General features: G+C 37.1%; 1 protein-coding gene across 6 annotated transcripts in view; it reads right to left on the bottom strand.

Moving 5' to 3' along the window:
- The window catches only part of EFNA5 (ephrin A5), a 208,296-nt gene that overhangs the window by 36,336 nt on the left and 148,355 nt on the right, over positions 1 to 23,605 (bottom strand). For all 6 annotated transcript variants that reach the window (XM_030969322.1, XM_030969325.1, XM_030969326.1 and 3 more), the window contains one exon: positions 3,123 to 3,415. In XM_030969322.1, coding sequence (XP_030825182.1) covers positions 3,123 to 3,415 — 293 coding nt within the window. The remainder of the gene's footprint in view (positions 1 to 3,122; positions 3,416 to 23,605) is intronic.

Raw genomic sequence — 23,605 nt, 5'->3', positions numbered from 1 at the left:
CTGCTTTCTCCATATTTCATTTGCTTCTGTTTCAGTAGTAATACAAATTTGTTTGTTTTCAGGCTGGCGTACACGAACCTGAGATGAGCACCTGATAAGAACTAAGTAAAAATTGAGACTTCAGGTCATGATCTATTATTTGCTTTCCCCAGCCCCACAATGTGCACACCCTAACTAAATAAAAGTTAATTTCTCTGTAAATATTTAATAACCTTTTCTTCTTTCAAAAGCAAACTCAATCAGTACTTTTGATTGCATCACTGTTATGTTGAATTCACTTGCTCAATGTAAATTTGATATCAGATGGGTAAGATTTTTTCCTTGTGTTATCCTAGGATCAACATGCAAAGAATGGAGATCCAAGTTCATCTGAGCAAGATGTGAAGGCAATGGCATAACAAAGAATGGTGGTATTTTCCAAATGAACAGTTCAGACAAAAACACAGTGATTGTTCACAAATTATTTCATTTTCTGAAAATAATGGAGGCAAGAGAAGCAAGCCATATCCTTAAAAGGTAAACTGTGAATATTTTTGACAGAACACCAGGCAGTAATAAAGATAACCAGCCACTTCATATTTCTGTCTTTTCAGAGGTCTAGACTACACAGCATATTTTGTAACGCTTTAACAGAACATGTCAGACTGATCCTATATAGTCAGTTTTCTCTCTCTCCTTCAGAGAGGGCAAAGGTTTCAGATCTACTATGCAAAGGACACCTTTCATGGCAAAGCACTAATTTCTTTAACATGCAGATGCAGAAAGGTAACAAAGTGGTCTCCAGAGCCTGAACAAGCACCTGCTTACAATTTTGATGAGGAAACAAGCAACAACATTTCACCATCTTCTCTCCTCAGCACAGACTAAGAGAAAAATATTACAGGATGGACAACTATGCCCTGAGAAGGGTTGGCATATTATTGTTAACTTATTGTATAGTGCTTCTCTGACACTTCTGCAATGTCAATACCCTTGTTAATTGCCTCAGCAAAGCAAAGGATGAAGGAAAAAAAAATACTTAAACTACAGAAAAAAAGGAAAAATGCTTTTGTGTCACTAAAACACAACTAAAAATTCAATTTCAGCTAAGCTTAGCTTAAACTAATATTTTTCATCTCATTGCTATTTTTTTGCTATTTTACCTTTCATTTAAAAAATTCCATATGAATGCAGTTGAATATCATAAAGCTCTTCAAATTTTAAAGCTCTTCAGAACAATTATTTTGAAGGGAGCCCTTGACGGGGGGCTTATTGATTTTTAATGAAAGTTATATGATTTTTAGTGACTTATTGAATTTGAGCACAAATGAGGAAAACCAGGCAAAAGCAACCTGGGTGTGTTTAAGTTGCAGTATCTTGCTTGAGAGTTCGATGGATTTTGTATGTTCTGACATTGACATTATTAGACAGCCCAAGCTGAGATTTCCTTTTTTTCCCCCTTTGCTTTTATCTTTGGTTTTCATCTTTATTAAACATTTATCTTTTTTTATTTTTAAAAAATTTAGAAAACTAGGGGCTTTTTTCAGGCTTCCAGCTAATGACACCATTCCAGTGCTACATTTTATTGCACCTTGTGATGACAGACTGCATTCCTTAGCTTAACTCTTCCTGCTTTTTTGACTGATGATGCTCTGGAATTCAATTTAAAAAAAACTAACAAAACAAAACAAAAATCCACAAAAAAAATTTGCACAATTCCAAGGGAGCCTGATATCAGAATTTTGAATTACACAGAACTCTTGCTGAAGTGACACAAATAGGACTGGGCCTACACAATCCAGATTTGTTTATCCCTGAACATTATCTACTTAACTCTGATACCTTTATACTATTTTTCATCTCAAACCCCGGTTTTAAATGACATCATTTAAAATATTATTTTTAGTATTATTTTTATTATTGTGTTTCAGCACAAGAACAAGGCACAATTTTTCTGATGAAAAGGCACTACTCACTAGAGGTTTTTACTTGATGGAAGAAAAAGAAATTAATAGGAAACTATCCATTAAGACTGCTATTTCCCTGCAGATTATGAAGGGAAAACAAAAATCTCAATGTTGAAGAAATGAGGCTGAAAACAGAGATCATACTCAGTTTCTCTGGTGAAATGAGGTGGAATGACTGTTTCACAGTAGAAAGGCCAGCTACACATATGAAAGCAATATTCATTGGGATCTGCAGTCTACGTAAAGCTTTAACTCTGTTGTCTAAAACTAAAAACAGGAAAAAAAATAAAGCTGGAGCAGTAAAAACTTGTTAGGAGTGAAACCTACAGGTACAAAAAAGTTGATGAAATAAGATCTTTGTTGGGAGTATTAAACACTTGAGATAGTTGAAATGATATGACTTGCACAGTGGAGTCAGGGAATCAGTTTGCCTAACCCAGTGGGTTTTAACCGACTGGTGTTTTCACTTCCTTAGACCCATGTGATGCCTCCTGCATCTTGTCTGGGTGCCTGGAGCACTCCTGATGCAGATCTCCTCACCTGCTTGCCTCCTGCTCCCAGAGCACTCCTATTGCCATGCTGACAGAAACAGCTCACTCATAAAAGATGTAGGGGAAAGGAAGGTAGAAGAAAGAAGCTGCTTGGCTAAATACTAGGATTATTCGGCCTGAGAAATTACAGTTTTAAATACCACCGGGCTACTGACAACAGCAGCATTATATCACTTAAGAACTACACAGACCTCACTTTCCTTGGGTGATAAATACTACAGAGACAAGAATATTTCATCAAAGCAAGTAAGGAAATTGAGGTATTCCACATACAAAGGATTAATTATTTTTCTTCATATCTGGGGACAATTTATATCATCCCATTCTTGCCCCAATTCAGAATGCAGAAATAAATGTAATGGTGCATTTTGCTTTAAAAGTCAGCAGTAGTTCAGTGAACAGGCTGCCATGCTATTTCATGAGAGAAAAGAAGCTGTGATTTAATGTCATTTTCACTAGCTTGATTCCTAGCTAACGTATCTGGGGATAGTTTAAGCCTGTGCTCACTATAAGGCATTTGTGTTATGTATCGTTTCTCCCTCTGTATTTTCACACAGTATAGATGAAAAAATAGCTGTGTTTCTTATACCTGCTGTGCATCAACGGTAAACCTCTCCATACTCACAGATGTAGAAATACTCCCGGCCTGGCCTGAACTCAAATCCCAGTGAGAAGGGCGTGAAGAGCTGGAACTTTTCCGAGAACTTCAATGGTCCATTTGGGGAATGCGGCCGATTACACTCCCACCTCTTGAACCCTTTGGAAGTGTGATCACAGGAGCTGTAGCCATCAAAGTTCACCATGTACAGAACATAGCGTTCGGTCTTATCTTCTGGCACTGAGTCTTCATAGTGAGGGCAGAACACATCCAGGTAGTCATTGATGCAGACATCGATGTGGTAGTCGCCTCGCTGGAATCTGAAATCACAGGAAGAGTTCAAACATAAGCACAGTTATCTCAGGATGACCTTGTTCTAGGGTGACATTCTCATATGAAAGGGCATCACTAATGGCACTTCATTTCACCCCAGCCATCCACATTCACTCTCAAAAATGACCCTTACAATTCACCAGAGCTATCAGAGACTTATTATGCTTATATATGATCATAAAACCTTTTGGATAAAGGTTTTGCTCTATTTTTTACAAAATAAGTCTGTTGCTATTACCCACCTAGTTATAGGCTATCTTTCTATAGTTTATTGAAAAATAAACAAAGAAAGCGTCTGTCTTATTTGGCTGGGTTTTTTTTTTTTAATTGAAGAAAGAAAAAAGAAGCAGAAAAAAAGCCAAAACTGTATCAGCCTTCCCAAATCAGTGTCTATATAAACATCTGCATATGCATGCAAATAAATAACCCAAACATATCCTTTTCTCTGCATCATTCAGTAATCACCCCTGTGCTGAAAGCTGATTTTACTGCAAGTACTTATAGTTAATGCAAGAACACAAACAGTTTACTTTTTAGTCATAATAAGCAACAGTTTGTCGAGATGCAAAGAAAAGTCTGTATTGTTTCTACAGAGATTTGAAAAGCAGTGCTTCTCCTTTGCCAAAAGCACACATTGAAGATGTTGCTCTGTTCAGATAAAAGGATTCTGGGATACAAATTATCAGCACTCAGCCTAATGTGACAGATCTGAATGAGTGCCAGCTGAGAATGCAGTGCAAGGCACCAGCCCAGATTTTATTATTGCTGTTATTATTACTGACGACTCCTTAGAGAGGTGGGATTATTGTTTGTTGGGGGCGGGGAGGATTTCCTTGCTTCTCCTCTGCATGTTTCACTTATGTTACTTTTCTAATGCCTCCTATAGTGTCTGGAAGTATGGGGGCAAATTCCCTGCCTTCATGGGAGCTTATACCATGATAGATTTAACAATTCTGTAAACCAGGTCTGTGCATTCATTAAACTCCCAGGGGCAGCTAAAGAAACCAACCACTGACCTACTCCACTTCAGGCTGACTGGGCTACTTGTAGCTTCTCTCTTTCACAGCAGCAGTTGTCAAGTGTACCACAGAGCAATAAAAAGGCCATGACAGATTTAACTATAATACTTCTTTTTAGCTGAGGGGCATATTTTAAACACCTGATGGGCTTGAAATCTGCCATCTGGATCCTTCTATCTAATTTCACAGAAAAAGCAATGATTTGCTGGCCCTCCAAGGATAAATTCAGAGCAAACTACACCTTTTCATATCCCTACAACAATTTAACTTCAATAAAATAGCTTTCTAAAGGGGAAAAACTGAATACGCATCAAAGCATGATAGATCTGTATAATTTCAGCCAGTGCACAGCATCACAGTTCCACTCTATAACATGGAAAAGCCTTTTTGAACCACAGTTCTTCCAGGAGAATTTACATTTAGCAAAATTGTTGGTCAAGATACATGTTTTTATACCCCAGTGCTTCCAAAATCTGTCACCTGAACAGATAATGTCTTAACACTTTTGCAAAAATGTATTGTCTTCAAACTGACATCTGTTCTCTGAATCAGTTAACAGTATGCTTTTCCTACTGGTAATGAAAAAGAGTGTAAGATACAAATAGAAAAGACACATTCAGGCAAGAATATCTCTATTTTTTAATTACAGTTTTAGTAAGTAAAAATGGATACATACTTATATATGTGTGTTTGTGTGCAGACAGGATTTTTGGTTTTTTGTCTGTTTTACCATGTAGGCAATAAACTATTCCATTTTCTCAAGGTTACCTCTTTTATCAGCCTGTGCCTTCACCATAATGCCCAACTACAGTTCTGTGACACAAACTATATGCTTCCAGAATTATACTTATGTAATATGTTCAAGATCACACTGACTCTCTCTACCATTAGACTTTTACAACACAAATAACCTTACGTGAACTACTTTTCCACATTATTTTAAAAGTCAATGGAGAGCAATAGGAACTTCTGTTGTTCTGATGTTCAATTCATCCAGTATCTTTAGTACACTGTAATGAGATGGATCACACTTCCAGAAGCAGCTAATTCTCTCCTTTAACCAAAATCAGAGTCTGGAGGGACACTTCCCAGACAGTGTCTGTACTGCAAATAGCTGAATTTGAAGGGAGGAATCCAACTGCACAGCCCATGATAATGAAGATTATAAGAACAAGGAGACACACAATGTGACATAAATGTGTGATCACACCTTAATTCCAATTTAGTAATGAAATCAAACTTGTAATCTGCACCAGTGAGATGATGCAGAAAAAGCAAAATCAAATCTCATCTGTCTCCCTTTTGGCCAAGTTTCCCTCTGTATTCTTGCAAAATAAACAAAACCACAATGTAACCATCCTCTTTGATCACTGGTATTTTAGTAGATTCCATCTTCTTTCTTTTTTCCTACGTGTTTATACAGTTGAGTATCTCCATTCATTCCAGCACACCCCAGACTCTGAAGTGCTCCCTGCAAAGCAGGTCTGAGGATGAAGCACACAACCAAGTCCTTTTTATCCCAGTGTCTTTTCCTCCCATTCCCCTGATCTCACAACAATTTCATTAATCAGCCATCCACCATAGGTAGGTAATGTTTACATTTACGAGTGGAAAGAGGGAAGGAGATTGTGAATATTTTAAGCAATCTAAACTGGGCTCTAGCCAATATTGTTGGCACGGGAGCGAACCTCCTCCAGGGAAAATATGTACCAAGGTATTTTATCAAGCAGCTCTGAGTGAAGTCTCTTTACTCTAGGTTATTAACCAACTATGAATCAGAGAGCAGGTATTTATTTCCTGTCTTGCAATATCCTAAAGAAGTCAGCAATCAAAAACTCAGCAGGCATGTAAAGAGATGTAGAGCTAATTTTATGTTTCCAAAGAGACTACAACATCTCCAACTTTTCGGTAAGAGTGAACCGAGACCATTCCTGTTTCTCGAGCTACAAGCAGCATATTGTATTTACCTCCACAAAAGGAAAGGTAAAGTCTTCTAATCAGAACAGAAAATGAAGGGATGGCCATGAGTAACTCACAAAAAAATTCATCAGCTTAGTCCTCAAAGCTATTAAAGGAAACACTTCACAAACACACTTCCAAGAATTTAACACCACATTTCAGTGGAAAACACTCAAATTTACACACATTTACAGGCTGAAAACCTCTTACTTAATAGTATAATGCCAGATATTACAGTGAAACAAAAGTTCAATTTCAAATTAAAGGACTGATCAACATTTACCCATCTACATATGCTGAGGAGTGAAACATCTAAAGGGAAAATGGAGTCCATTAACAGACATTTGCAGATATGACAGGAATAGCAGATGTCCTGTCCCTTTTTCCAGTCCCATTCCAAACAGAAAACTTGTTATTATGTTACTGCTATACTTTCTCTTTTCCCAGTTAGGTCTCCATCCTGTTCTGGCAGGTCCTTACCCAGCCTCCCACGCCTTTTGGAACCATGTGGTTAACAGGAACTTTAATATAGGAAGAAATCAGCTGTATCTAGATTTTGCATAACAGAGCATGGTGTTGTGGAAGAAACCAACCAAAAAGGCTTCTCCAAAAATCTGACAGAACTGACACACCTTTTTGCAAATAATGTCATTTGTCTCCATGCACTCCAGCTTACACACAGCAAAACACTGCTATTCTTCAAATATAATTAACCTTTGGTTTTTGTCAGGTGACATTCAAACAGTGTCTTGGGAAGTTGCATACTACAAAGCCAGCTATTAGGCAGTAGCATTATAAAAGCCATTTTGAAGAGAGAGACAGATAGTTAAGTAGTTTCTACGCCTAAATATTTCCATAACCAACAAACATCAGCTTCCTACACAAAACTTGAACACCGCTTCCAGCAAAGCCTGTTAGAGGAATATTTCTGTGCTAAAGTGCAACTGACGAAATATCCAGGTACTCAGGATGCAGAGAGAAAACTTCATGGTTATGTTAACCACAGAAAAACAAAACTAGCAAAACATTTTGTAAATAATTAGTACCTCCTGTATTCTGTTTATCCATTACCAAGGGAAAGTACATGGTCTGTGTGCATGCTTCTCTTCATAATTTTAAGTTCTGAAGCCTAAGTGACTCATCTTGAACTTAATGTCTTTGCTGGCCACTGAGAAAAGTTACAATTTATTTAAATAGATATATAAAACGCAATAACAATTTTGTTTGGTTTCTCTCTTTCTTCCTTTCTTTCTTTGAATAAACACTACAAAAGTCCAGTTTAAGAACAGAACAAATAACACTAATTGTTCATTTAGATAGATAAACAATTTCAATAGCTCTGCTTGTTACTTCCGCTACAAATCCTATTAGTTATATTCTCTTGCCCTTCCTGTAAAATTGACACACCAGATGCTCTACTTCAAGATAAGTGTACTGGAAAATTTGCCTCTTACTGTGTCAACCTTTCTTTATTTGGAATCTGTTCTGTCAAATGCACGAAGCAAGGCTTCACTGTGAACCAGAAAAGACTCCAAATAACTGCTCTGACAATAAATTATGAAATTCTGGTCTTCAGTCCAGTATTGGAAGTGTTCAGATAGAAATTACCCCTATTCTGACACCTGGAGCCTACACACCCTGTTAACACCAACATGCAGAGGACTGTCAAATGTCTTGTCCAAATGCCTTGTCCCTGTCAACTTTTTCCCAAATGATAACCGGAAATGTAAAACAACATCAACAAAATTCACCCAAATGATTTATTCTTGGTGTAAATACAAACTACAGTTACCCACAATTCTTCAGAACAGCACAGCAAAACATTACTTGTTCTATTTCCTAAAGAAAAAAGATTTCTATGAGCAGCACGCACATACCCCTACAAATGCTAGTCACTCAAGTCCTTTTGTACTTTCATGGAGGCTAAGCCACTTTTTAATTAAATTTAATGGAGACAGCGAGGTTTCAGAGAGAAGGCCATTCCTACAAATACCATGAAAAAAGCAAGCCAGGTGAGAAGATTCCATGTGTGTCCAGACAAAGGCTGAATCTCCAGTGGGTTTAATGTTATTAGACTACAGAAACACCACTTACAAATGCTCTAGGCACAGGAAAAATTTGAACTGGAAAAATACAGAAACAGATTGAAATTTTTTTGTCAACTGGTTATGAAACTATTTGCTTAAATGATTATTAACAGAGAGATGAGTATTGATAGTTATTTGTACACACAGTACCAAAAACCAAACATTTTCTGGAAAATGTTAACATCATTTAAAAGGACAACATTTTAGTTGCTTTCAGGATGCCTTGATTCACCATTCCATAGCACTGAGCTTGCCCATAGCTTTTGTCTGTGTTTGGATTAAAAGTGTAGTGCATTATGACTATTCCAAGCTCTACTCACATGCTGTGACTGGAACATAGCAGCATAACTTATGCCTTGTTATTCTTTTACACTCTTCAAGCCCCCTCATTTCAACCAACTTAACAGCTTTAAGTGTGATGGGGGAAATCTTGTGGTTGTTAATTATCTGAGGGGTTGTGGGATTACACGTACCATTTTACTGCAGATAATTTTAAAGATGCTATTTCTGTGCTATGGAAAAATAACCTCTTTAATGCTTTTCTGCTCTTTTTACTGGCTTTTGTCACAACATTTCATAAACTCTGTTCCCATAGCTCTGCTGACATCAACAATGATTCTGATGCACAAACAAGGAAGCAATCAAAGAGCTATTTTAATTTTAGTCTATTCAAACCAAAAGAAAATTTAACATTTTCCAGATGCTAAGAGAAATGTTTGCTAACAGTAGCAAGCCATTGACATTTTAGATCTCTAGCAGGATATTGCTACCCTGAGCAAGCAAACAAAAAAACCCTCTAATATAAAGAAGCAGTCCATGACCTTTCAGTCCTCAGGTTACCATTTCACAAGTTAAAACAAGTTCAAGACACCATGAAAAAACACTATGTAGGACACAAAATCAAGGCTGCTGTTCAATAAAACAGTTTTCAAAATTATTCCTAGAAAAGACTGCAAGCTAAATACACAATGCAGAAAGAAACTTATTCTCTTGTCATTAAGTCCTCTATTCAATTAGCATTTATTGGAGTAATTAAATACTGGGAAAGGATGCCAGGCTAATTGTTAGATTATGATAATTACACAGCTTTGCTGTGCTACAGCTGATCAAAATAAGATGTGGTCACATGCACTCGGCTAAAGCTTCTCTGCAATCATCAGGCTTCCATGGGAAATTTATTACTATAATAAGGCCACTTATTACTAGTTCATTATCAATCAGGCAGAGAAACTTATTATTTGTACCCTTCCTTCTTCTCTCCCACCCACTCTGCCGGAACAAGCCTCCCAAAAGGTTGCGCCCTGGTCTCTGCCTGCGTCTGGCTCCCTTCCATCATAATTACACAGCTGAGGAGAATCAGGCTCCTGCACTTGAAAGGGTTCATCAGACTTCAGATCACTGTTTCACAACCGGCTGCAAGCATCTATCACATTTCTTAAAAGAGGCAGGTGATCTCCCTGCATTTCACTTCACAGGCATCTGTGGGAGATCAACCTTCCCCTTTTAATCTTGCTACGTTCCTCCCATCTGGGAGATTTTCCACATTACTTGGGTGTGTCCAAAAGCAAAAATCAGAAAGAAAGGAGCTGCATTAAGATGAACTTCATGAGAAAAAGCATCAGGTTTATGTGGCTTGTCCCCCTGCAGAATCCCCTGCCTTTACCCCTTCTTTACCAGCCAACAGTACAAGAGAGACATTGTGCCTTCCTGATGTAAGGCTAGGGGTTTTTTTGTTAAAGGACAGGGTTCTCATCAGCTACCATTGTACCTGGTACTTCATGCTGCCTATTTAATAGAGAAAAACAACTGATTTACTATAGGGACTAGAACATGGGAAAAAACATGAAACAAAACTGTTTGACCTACTGTTCAGGTTTTAAAACAAAACAATCTGTTAAGCACTAACTCGGAAGAGTCACAGAATGTTCAGAACCAAAGAAATACAAAAAACCCCTAAATTCATGAAAATTAGTTTTATTCTGTGCTGATTAAAAAAATAGACCTTTAGAAATGTCAAAAGCACCTACTTCTACATTAGCAATTGATCTGGAAACTTCTTGGATAAGCCAGGCTTACAACACTGGTAAAATAGCTGATCAAGCTTCACTTTCTTGAACTTCATTTTTCACATACTGTTGAAGTTTACGGATATGCTGCAGGTGACCACTTATGAACTTTTAATTCTCTTTATTTACAGAACCAAGAAACCCTCTCAAAACCAGTATGATAAAAGTATTTATGCTTCTGGATAAAAAAAAAAATCTATTCTTTCTTTTCTATTTTATAAGGCCTGATTGTTGAAAACTTCAGCCTAAAGTGCCTTGGCTGAAACATGTTGTTTGCAAAACGAAGAAAGTCTACATCCAGGAGTCTTCTATTAGAATTATGGCAAAAAAAGACTGCAAAACACTGGAGGAAAGGAGTATGTTTTACTGCGAAAGGGAAATGTCCTATTTAAAATGTAAAAGTTCTTTGAATTACATATCTTGTGTTAATTCTATTAACCTGACAGACCTGAAATACCTTTTTTTCTGGTTCTATTGATTAACAAAAATTTCAGTTGCATCATAATGGTTAACAGTGACAATTAGTTTAAAGAAGAGATACATATCTTATTTATTTTCATGATTTACAGGCTCTTTAAGAAATAAATTCTACAGAAACATGTTTATTCCACTTATGATAAATAATTTCCCCTTACGCTCATAACTATGTTTGTAGAGTTGACTTTCTATACCTAGCACTGCAGAAAGATATATGTTCAGTGATAATGCAAACATTAAAAAATAGAAACTAATTGCTCTTCCACAAGTAGGTATGAGGAAGAGAATTAACAAATCAACATTTATTTCCCATCTACAAATCTGAGTACTCCAGAGATTCTCAAGTACTGCAGCAGCCTCACCCACTTCACATCATTCTGCATCTCCTAATCGAAGAGCTGGACATTCTTCATGCAGTTTATTAAAACTGTTTCCTCAGACTCTGCTTTTGTAAAATTCCATCAATGCTGGCACACATGACTTTCACCTGGTCTCTATGAATTTCTCTTTTGCTGCAACTTATGAAAAACTCATTGCATCTGGGGGGCAACAACAGTCATGTTGTTCATCATAAGGGTTATAATGGGGTGCAGCATGTCACAGCACTGCTCTCAATGAGATCAAACTCTCGTTTCCCAGCTGTCCCACCTCTGATAGCTTTAAACCCCCTGTGTACGGCCTCTACCTGACTATATATTTTCCATTGCTGTGGGCATTTACCTTGCAAAGATGGATGAAGAGAGAAGGGAGGCAAAGGTAAAAGAGCTACTGTTCTGTCAAAGGCACCACTCAGATGTACAGGACAAACTTCAGTGCTGAAGCCTAGTAACATTGGCTGCAAGGTACCACACCCAACAAGATATTAAAATCAGTCCAAGATTTTTGTTTGGAGCCCCTAACCACATTTTATCCAATCCAAAATACCCGGCTTAAAGCCAGTCTCTTTGTTGATTTATGGACACAAGCTCATTACTTGTGTTCGCATTAGTACTACTCGAGTTCACCAGCAACATTTATCCCACTTTATCTGAGGTAGAATGAGGAGATCTGGTAATTACTGCTCACGTATTTTTAAATGTGGTCATCAATATCCTGCACACATGACTCTACATTTGTCTGCTTTAAGCACTAACAACATACAAGATGTCAGCTTCATCTTTTATTCCATGATTTTGCTTGAAAATACAAAACCTATCTCAGCCACCACTATACCAGAAACATCATGGTTTGCTGATTCATTTGTTTACATACCTTTCTTAAAAAAGCAAACAAGGTTTATCTGCGCTCTGCTGTGCTGACACACACTCTACTATCGGTCACATTTGGGAGAAAATAACTTTTTGGAGTTTAAATTCTTTAAGAAAAAAGGGGGAAAAAAAAGAAAAGAAAAACCCCACAGACTACCAAATACTACCAAAGTGTCTGAACTGGACTCTAGCAACATGTGTTGACCATGTGTCTAACCCAGAAGACAGAGTCTATCAGCCTTGATGGAATGTGATTCTGAGAGTGGTATTTGCTAACCCTGCCTGAGGCATGTGCTGACATCTGTTAATGGATATGGAGAACAGTGCCCTATCTGCAGAAAGGTCTTGCTTCTCACACTCACAAAATGAAAGAAAAGAACGTTTGCCCAACAAGCATGTTGACCTGCACACTGAATAATTGAGATAAACGGCAGTCAGCTTCCACAAGGACTGCAAGTACTGCAAGTCAGCTTCACAAATTGTCTTTCTCACTAATATATAAAAAGCAGAGTCATGGTTAACTTTTATAAACTGAAATCTCCATCTCTTTCATACTGCCAGGGAAAAAAAAACTGCAGCAATTTCTGCCAGTGAATATATATAGGCATCATTTGAGAAGAAACATACATTTTGATACAACTGCTTGTCTATTGCACATACCCGCACTTGCTGTACTACAGAAATACTTTTCTCTGACATTAAGTTATAGCTGTTTATTATTAATCTTGCAATCTGTAAACAAAATTAATTCTAAAATATTTTGTGATCAAATTAGAATTTGGTCACTCAGACACCCTAATAATTTGCAACTTGTAAAATCTACTATTTAGTTTCCCAATATGCAAGAGTGTAAAATGAAACTAACCCTTGAAATGTTTCACATTATTTTTATGTTTAATGAACTGTGTATATTTTAACAAGCTCTGATCATAATCCCCACCCTTCAGCTAAAGTGAATGAATCCAGACATAATATAAAATAGCATGAGCAAAATACAGAGGAGAAAAAAGCCCCTGAAACATCACAGATCTCCACAAACAGACCCAGAAACATATGATATTTTAGTATGAAATCACAGCTTGCTATTAACATGAATAAACTATCAAATCAAATACATTAACAAAAGTAATTTGACTTATTGACATAAAACCCAACTTAGAATAGCTAATGAATACATAAAATTATTCGCAAACAATTTGCTATCCAGAAAGTAGGCTTCAATCAATGAACTTTTTTTTGCTGTTTAATAGTCTTGTGTCTATTTAAGAGACCCATAGGGAAAGTATATTCTTTCCTGACATGGAAACAGCATTTTAGAGGAAGTTCTACAGAGAAATATAGTAATTTAACCTTGTTCCTTTTACCCTTCCAGATTAGTCTCTCTCTAATGCTGAGCAAACTAGCAAAGGAACAAGGGGAGTTTCAAATTAAAGACTGCAGGATCACCAAGTAGCACAACTATTATTAATGGCAGAACTTTTCCTTCTTATAATTTCTTCTGAAGACAGCATATGGACTATAGAATTTTCCATCAGGCTTACTCTTGCTACATACTGTCTCTGAATAAAAGCACTTAAAAATTTTTTCACCTAGAGATATTTATCTTTGTACATCATATGGACATGATAGGTCCTGATCTAAATCAGTTCCTCTGTTTACAAATATGATCTGAAAAGCTTTGTACCATACAATGCCACCTGGTCTTTAAAAACACCCAAGAAATTGCAAAGATTATGATCTGATGTGCAACTTTTTTTCTTTTAACGGAATAAGAGAGACAAACCATGGAATTCAATGAAGACTATATTATTCCTCCCATCCCTTTTCAAATTACGAAGCTCCCATGGTTCCTATTATAGAGTTTTGGGATTCTTATTCCTTCAAGAGTGACAGAAACAGTATTTCAATATGTATAAGTAAAGACTGAATTGATAAAATGTGCAAAACCTGCTCATTTACTTTTTTATCTGTGGTAAGCTACTGACATAGGAGAAAAAGAAATTCACTAGTCTCAGATCAATCAGACATTTCAGAAAGGTAAAACTGAAGCTATTTTCTTAATTTCCCTGTTGCATATTTCTCAAAACTGTTGCCAAATTAATCAAATTAATTCCAATCTTCAACCTGTAGTGAAATCGCCTCATTCACAACTGAATTATGATCTTGTCTTAACTATTTTTCAAATCACAGAACAGGATTAGGATAAAAAGTAGAGTATCTCAGACAAATTAAACTAAAGTTTTCTCTTCCTGCACCCCCCTTCTTCATCCTATTTATTATAAAGGCACCAGGAGGCAGGTGTGAAGAGGGGAGTGCACAGGTATGGCAAAACCCATTCCTGTCTACTGGGAAGCCTTTACTTCTTCGTTATATGTTAAAATTTAATTACTGTACACACAAACTATTTCTTCCTTTCATTCTCACTCTAAAATACTGGTTCAGCATTAGAGAAACAAAACTCAAGAATCAGCTGTTCATAGCGCAATCTGATAGCTGGGGCATAAACACATAATAGAATAGAATTTAGACCACTTGTGTGGGCAAAATCCCAGTTAGGGCACATCAATGGGAAAAGCTAGAGAGCAGTCATGCTGGTCCACAGAACCTCACATCTAGACCAACAAAGTTCTCCCAACAGCGGCCAACAGAAGATATCAAAACTACATTGAATAAATCATATGTCCTTAGCATAGTCTCACAATAGTCATCTTTTGCATAGTCAGAGGTTTGGGCTCTTCTTGCTTAACAAGAATGATGGATTTTTTTTCATCAGCTGGTCTGAATATCTTGAAGATCAGTAAACTACAGTCAGTGAATACTTGAGTGGTACAGCTTGGCTGCCAAACAGAAAAATATCTGCTCCTGTGCATTTCTGGGCCTAGGACAATTTCTACCAGACATTCAAATAGTACCATAATTCTTAGAGTAAAAAAAAGTAAACTATAATCTGTGATAGTGCACTGTTGAAGAGCAATTGGTAATCATTACTCAAATGCTTAACATTTGAACATTTTTCACCTTTGCTACCTGCAACAGTCAGAGGCAAGAGTTTTCCTCCTGAACTCCTCAAAGATAAAATTCCTTTTTGAAGAGAAATTTACTCGTTAGAGAAAATGCAAATCTTGTTTGCCCTTATCCCAAACCATCCAGATCACTATTTTAATCAAAATAAACAGCTTATGTAAAAGAATATATTAAAACTTCTGTTCAAATGCATCTCAGCAGTGCTGTCTCCAGGGAGTCTTCCATATTAAAAAGACCCCTAGACAATGAAGTAATTTTCTACTGTCTGCAATAAAGTAAAGTGCAAAGTAGCTAAGGATTGACTGAAACTGATTTCAGACCTCAAGTTTTGTCCTTTCTTCTTGTACATTCTGACTCACTATAAAAGAGCAACGGAAAAATCATGTACCACATTTCAAAGACATCTTAGACTTTCATATTGTCCAACTTGTTCTGTGCTTTTAAGGATGTGCACCTCATAATCCATTTCTTTAGGAAAGAACTCCTCTTTTGTTCAAACTTTCTCTTTAAGAGTGCTCTATTTAAGGTTCCTGGGAGGTTATCTATGCCCCAAGATGTATTACAAGAATGTTTACTGTGAAGCAAACATAACCCAACTTGGTTTCCACCTGTTTTTTCCACTACACAGCAAGAAACGTGTAGAGAGCCCCAATTCCTTCCCTCAAAAAAATCTTCTAAATTTTGTCTTCCATGCTTCCAGGAGCCAAAGGCAATTGAAATCTTTGGAGTTTAGCAAACTTGCAAACAACATGCTGCAGATGGCGGTCATTTGCTTTTGTTTCCAAACTTTTCCCTTCATGGGTTAAGTGGGCAAAAAAAAATTGTAATATTTTGTACATTGAAGATGTCAAATTAAATAAAAATCACTATTTTAAATACATTATACAGAAGTTTTAATTTATTAAGACTCTAACTTAAGTATAACACTGCATCTCTCTGCATTAGCTTTTCTATCAAAGAAAGAAAGCAGCCTGAACTTTTGAAATCCTTTTAAATAAGGTTAACTGTTCCTTGAACTACAAAAATAAATAAGCCAACAAAAAAATTACTGCCTTTTGGTAAACTACTATACTGGTTTTGATGAGTTGTTGAAACAAGCTGTTTAGCTAGTTTTTTTGCCATTTCATTTGAGTCATTTTGCCTTTGTTTATAAATGAGTTCTGCTAATTATCAAGCATTCTGAGCTTTTTACTGCATTTTCCCCCTTATTCACATCTTGGCATTTTTTAACTCTGGCATTTGAATGCCCTTGAATATATGCTAAGAGGTCTTTTGTTAGGTTACAGAATGGTCTGAGTAACAACACATTAAAATTTATTCTTCATTTAAATCGTGGCTATGACTGATGTAAAAAATACATCCTGACACAGTAACTACAAAGTCCCTAAAAGGTTACAGACATGACTATTAAGGCCCTCTATTGTAATAAGCTGCGCTGTTCAAGAGAGCAATTAAGCTGATGCTTTAGAATTAAGCACACACAAAGCCAAAGGACTTAGGTAAATGGTTAAATACTTTCCTGAAATGAGGCCTAACTGTACAGAAGGCACTCAACTAAGCAGTGTAACTGTATGGACTAAACGTAAGATTATTCATTATTGTGCTGATGTCAGAGGAAAACTACCCCAGCCAAAGAAGAATGTGTGAACACAGCATTTTGTGATATGAAACATGATAATGAAGAACTTCATGCTGAGAATTATTTATTACCAATATTATTACAGTAATTCCTCTTATGCCTTTCCATTAATTACTCTATCTCCGGGAAACTGAACTACAGATAACTTAGTGGTCAATACTTGACTCTTAATCCACAGAGGAAAAGGGTTAAAAAGCTTTTACTTTAATGAGTGGGCACCTTTTATAGCACAAAAAAAAATTTCTTACTGGGATTAACATTTTAAATATGGTTCTTCGGTCCATTAGAAGGTCATGACATTACCAGCACTATCTCTACACTAAGCAAGATAACAAATGACCTGAGACTTTATCAATATACTATCATTGATCTTTACCACTAATCTGAATATAGGTGGCAGCACATAATTCCTGTGTTTAAACATTAAAGCTTAATTCACTTCAGCCATGTAATTTTCTCGCTTTTATACGCTGAGATGATGCCCTTGATTAAACACTCAGACAGCAAAGGACTAAAAACACTACTGGCTCCACTGGTTAGTATCAGCTGTGTATGCTTGTGCTGTGAAGAAATACAGTCTGTTCAAATGAGTGTGCTGGTAACACATGGGGTATGGAACATCCTCTCTTGTTAATGCACTACAAATGGGTACATTTGTGTAAAGGCTAATTGAAACCTGTTCTTCCTTTTAAAATCAATTATTTTAAACTTCTCAACATGAAACAGAGATCATTTTCCAGTGCAGCACAGCAGAGATGTCTTCTTAATATTTTGGGGTTGATTGGCTAAACATTGTTTTCTCAATTCTATAGTATTAAAATTAGATTTTTTTTTTTAATCTGATGAACATAGTTATTTAAATTCTTCAAAATGTAAAACTCAAGGGTCTTCATTCTGCTAACAGTGAAAAAAACAGGCACTGTTTCCAAAATTTTGTTAAATTGAAGCCGTAGCAATTTCACTTAGCTACAAAACAGTCACTTAGTAATCTGAGGCCGTCCATCAACAAGTATAGAAAAGAATCATCTTGACAAGACTAATTATTTTAAAAATACATTAAATATGGTGTAAACCTCTCAGACCATTCAATAATGAATTCTTATATTCATTAATAATGGAAAGAATCTGTCTTCTGAAATAAAAAAAAAATCTTAAACCTTTTTTGTTACTCTATACTATTTTTTATGCTACAGAAATATTAAGAAATTTACATTAGTAGTAATAATTTAGATATCAAGCAGACCACTTGGACAGACAAACTCCAATTAAGCAAAACAGCTGATGCTGTGATTACATAGCTGACTGTTTAAATAGAAATACAGAATTAGGTACACAATCACAACACATGCATGGTATACCAAAATAATGTTTACAATTTCATGGTACACATTAGGAACTAAAATTTTATTTACTGCCGAGGCTGGTAAGCTTTCTCTTTTGAACAAGAGTTCTTGTCTTCCTGAATCAGAGTAATATAAATAAGCATGAGCACAACCTAGCACTTCAACAGAAGAAAAGAGGGTCTTAATGACAACAGGTGGAGCAAAACAGGTATTACTCAAATACTTGTTGATAGGATTCAAGAGTGCTCAAGGCCATCTGATGCTTAGGGCCACGGGAGAAATCAGCAGAGACCTAACCTAGCTAATTGTCTGCCTTAATTGTGATGGTTCTGATTAGAAGAATAATCAGCTCTCAGCAGCCCTTAGGCAAAAATGCCAACTGAGGTTTTTTTTTTTCTGTCTGATGATGGTGCACTGCAGAATGAAAGCCAGATCACATCATTAAACCACTCTTCCAAATATTAAAGAGTTTCCTATATGAACAAAACCAATAATTCCTGTTGTAATTAGCTTGAACATTCTCCTTCTGTCATGTTGAGACTGCATTCATACAGGCTAAAAAAATGGTGACCTACAGGTTTTTTTGCATATGGAGAACCAGTCACACTTAATGACTGAAAAAGAAGAGCTGTATCACTTCAGCAGTCCTAGACCATCAAAAGGATATCAAAGGTTTATTTAATTATTAAGAGTTGGCTCATATGACACAAAAAATAATTTGAATTCTTTTTTACTGTTGTTTTGAGTGATTCTATCTAAATATGTCCATCCATAATAACACATCTACTTTCTTTAACTACATCATCTGTATCATTTTTTTCAGTACATGATTTACATTCCAAATCATCAGGAAAACTTAAAGCCAGATATATTCAAAACAGATTTTGTACTATATTTTCCCAATACTGCTCTCTTCTGTATTATGGGACTTTTGGTTTCTGACTACAATAATTTTACCCTTCCATTAGTTGTTGCTGTAAAAAGAATGTGAGTATTCATTTGAATGCAAAGTAATATGTATTGACAATTATATTCTCAGGCTAGTAATTTTAAGATGCACATTTTGCCACTATTTTTGCACCCTGGTACATTAGCTGATTTAATAAACTCTAAAACAGTTAAGCATATCACACACAAAAAGCTTAAAAGCAAAGGAACAAAGGATCTCAAAACAGCTTTTCATAATGATCTAGCTATAACACACACAGAAGCAAAGCCTTAAGAGCAGCTTTCAATATTTCAGTTATGCAAGAAGATCTAGGCATCTCTCCATAGAGCTGGCTGAAAAAGTGGATCAAAAGCATGTCTGCAAAACAATTATCTACAATGTGATATTGGCCATTTCATAAGGGAAAGCGAAGTCTGAAATAACTGATCTTTCATGTCCTCCCTTTAAGAATGTCCACATTAATAAAATTAAATACCTCATTGACAATAAGTCATAAATGTCTGAACAGCAAAAAAAAATTAAAATCAATAGTCACTAAGTACATTTGACACCTGAAGGTAATTACATGTATGGGAATCCTGACAGGAGTGATTTCTCCTCTTCCCATTTTGAGCTATCTGTCTTCTCGAATGTTCACTGAAAGAATGTATCAAACTGTCTATTAAAAGGACAACCAAAATATGCAATAAACACATCCATATTTTAGCCTCTGACCCTTGAAAGCCAGCACATTTTTCACATTCTTCTAGTCAGGATAAACAAGAATCATCTAGCTGTGTGTATCTCTGCCCAGACCCGCTCGCATGGCTCATGGGTCTGGTCCGGGGGGAGATGTGCAGAACCCTCACATTTGCAGCTGTCAAGAGTGCGGCCGGAAATCATTTAAACCAAAGAAGGAATGAGTAAATGTGTGAAAGAGCTTACTGCAAGGCATGGTTTATAGATCCTGGATGCGTCAGGAGACCATATGTCTTTGCCAAACAGAAATTTTCTTGAAATGGCAACTGTCCCCAGCTCTCAAAATTCTGCTTGAGCACAAAAAAAAAAAAAAAAAGTGTATTTTTTCCCAACCCAAACTCCCTCCAGCTGTCTTTCCTCAACATTGTAGTTGGGACTCAAAGTATTCTAGAAACAAAAACTTTCTCAGATGGCTCAGTGTGAGCTGCTCATTTCATCAAGACTTCTAATGAACTGTAAAACCATCATTTTGGTCCAATTAACACTGGCATTCCAGCTCCCATAATATATGACAGCCCTGACTTACTGAAGCAGAACCTCTGGTCTTGACTCTTCAGTGTATAAGTTCCACCTGCATGATTTTGTTTTGCTAGCAGGATTTTCAGTCCATTTTTAATGCATATATACACACATGCACCTCCTACACCTTACCTTGGGGTAAACAAATAAATATTTATATATATTACTCCAAGTACTCTTCTGATATGAAATCCAGTAAGCCACTCAACAATACTGTAATTAGAACTAATAGCTAATTGAATAAAGTTTTGATTGCATTACTTTTTTCACTTATTAATAACCCTGTTGATGCCTGCTGGTTTACACTGACATGACTGAGAGCAGAAGTCAAGGGCATTGTCTGTGCTCCTACAAAACCTGGCCACTGCCAGAATGTGAGCCAGCCTTCCAGAGCCAGACTCTGCTCCTCTGTTTATCACCTCCATCCCAGTCTCCAAAGAGGTACTAGTTACGCAAAACTGTTTGTAGCCGTCTCCTCAACTCCAAAAATTGGCCTCTGGGCTAAAGGCTTTCCCCTGCCCCCAAAACCAGTGTGCAGTATTAGGAGTGCACAGCAACACCACAAACAGCAGAAGAGCAAGCTGCTCTCAGAACTGCAATACAGCCAGGCAAGGTTTGCCTGAACAAGTAGAGCATGAAGCTGCACTACTTTCAAGGTTTGTAGTACTCAATGTCTGTTTCAGCTGAAAGACACATCCCAGACCTTTCAGTACCCATTAAGACTGCAGAAAATTTAAACATCCTCTTGATACAAATAGTAAAAGAAAAGTCTCAGTGTAAACAAATGTTCCTATGAGCTTAACCAAACCACTGATGACCCATAAGTAGTCTCATACAAGGGTCAGTGCAGAAGAGTTTCCTTACTCACTGACTTATTACAGCTTCAGGAAACAACTTGGGTTTTTGCACTGTAAATCCCCCTTGTCAGTAAGGCTAAGATTTACATCACCAATAAACGTTCAGCAGAGGTGATTTGGATTGGGCTGGCTGGGTCACATCCAGTATCCACAAAACTCTCACATTTTTGTTTACAGCCTGCCTGACGGATTTTGCAGATCAACATCAAACATATTCATTGACAGTAGAGTAACTGTGCTGCGTTCTTCACTATTTGCAGTGAAGGGCTGTAAGATACAACATTCCTAATCTTAGGATAGAGACAATAGTTCTACACTCTTGTCTGTTTTGGGGTAAAGCTGTGACAAATCAAGGCTGTTATTTTCCATCCAGATGACATTCTCCAGAGCGGGGCTCTTTTGACTTAAACACAGCAGGAGAGGTAAGCAACAACAGACAACTTTAAAGGCTTTACCCCTCTAACTTACCAACTGGAAAAGTGAACAGAAGCCTTTCATCACACCTACAGACTGTCAGCAGGATCTCGAATACCCACAGGATTGCACCCCTCAGCCACTTAGTACCTGACTAGGTATTATTCAGAGTTAGACCCATTAGGTGATGAGCACCAAGTGTCACAGTAAAATGATGGGATTGCTACCACATGGGCTCTCTGCTTTCTCCTAAAAAACCCCTAATTTCTACACAATGCTGTCATAAAGACAAAGAAGCTCATCAAGGCATTTTGAGTTACTGGAAAAAAAGAATGCATTAATAAATACATCAAGTTAGAACCTATTTTGATTATCCACCTTACTTCCTTGTCTGATATGACTGACAACAAAAAGGCAGGTAGACAGCCTCCAGGAGGGAAGACAAAGCCCCAAGTGGTAGAGAAAGTCCTGAACAAATACGGTCCAGTGTTAGCCACATAACAAACTTCCTGTATGCAGTCCTACCTTGGATTTTCTCTGGTAAAAACAGCAGTATATCACTGCTGTGGGAAAATAACCACAGATGACTGAGCCATTTGAACACTATGAGGACACATAAATATCCAATTAGGAAGATGAGAGGAGCAGTACAGCCAACTTTCAGATTTATCTGCTATTCCAACAATTTCAACAAATTCAGTTTTGTTTTCTGCAATGCAGTTTGAACAGCTGCACAGACAGGAGACTTGCCAACATCAGGAGTAGTTTCTGTCACCTGAGCTTCACCCAAATCTCTTCATACAGTCAGAAGATATAGAGGCTCTCACATAACACCATTGCCTTGCTGAAGCAGTCACCACAGGCATCAGCTGGGAAGAGCTAGCTGTAGTCTGTAGGACGAATAAATGTGTAAGCATTATTGCTGTGGAGCTAACCTTTTGGGTTTGAACAAGAGAAGCATTTAACTCTTTTTATTTAATTAATGTTTTCTAAAATTTAAATTTCCTTTTTATATGCTGAAATAACTGTTTCGCCTTCTGCCATTGTTGTCCCTAAAACTATTCAATGAACTGAACGTGATTTTATAGATATCTTTACTCCACCTGAATCTAAGTTTTAATTATGATTTTCATAGAAACAAAAACAGCTGAAAAATAGAACTCTGTGAAGCGATTTTCTGCCTCTCAATAAAGACTAAACAGACATTTCAGGAGCAAATATAATACAAGTCAGCTCCTTTCACAAGAGGCAGCACTCCCCTCATTCAAATGGAGACTGAGTGAGAATATGAGAAACAACAAACTAGTGTTTGGGATGCATATTAGCGTGTGAACATAATACATAAAAGGAGAAATGAGAAGATAGAGCATAAGAGTATGTTAACAAAGGACTAGAACTTGCTGTCACAGTGATCAGTTTCAGCTGGGCAATGGTTCAGAGGTCAAAAGGAGTCCAAAGCATCCTCCCTCTCCTCTTTCTCCATACTGTGTTTCACACCAGAAGTGATTCCTGGGGCTTACTTCTGCCCCAGATGCCTTCCTGCTTCACAGCTAGGGACCGCTCCAGAGGGCAGCAGCCCTCTCTTCCCTGTCTCTCTTCCATTCCCTCCATATTCCTGACTGTGGCTTTAGCCCGATGTCTGGGATCCAGCTGGCAGAACGGCACTGCTTGGTGGGCAGGATGAATGACAGCGAATCCTTGCTGCCTCCCTGCACACTGTGTATCAGGTCTCAAGGACGTGCTTGCCAAATGCATGTCACCAGGCATATGCAGCACCTGGCAGCTCTCACCACAAACCTGGCTGGAAGAGTTTAGTCCCCCTTTAAACTATTTTATTAC

Source organism: Camarhynchus parvulus, chromosome Z (genome assembly GCF_901933205.1).
Source record: "Camarhynchus parvulus chromosome Z, STF_HiC, whole genome shotgun sequence".
NCBI classification, from domain to species: Eukaryota; Metazoa; Chordata; class Aves; order Passeriformes; family Thraupidae; genus Camarhynchus; species Camarhynchus parvulus.
The sequence above is the reverse complement of the archived record's forward strand: the minus strand, read 5'-3'. Positions and strand labels throughout refer to the sequence as shown.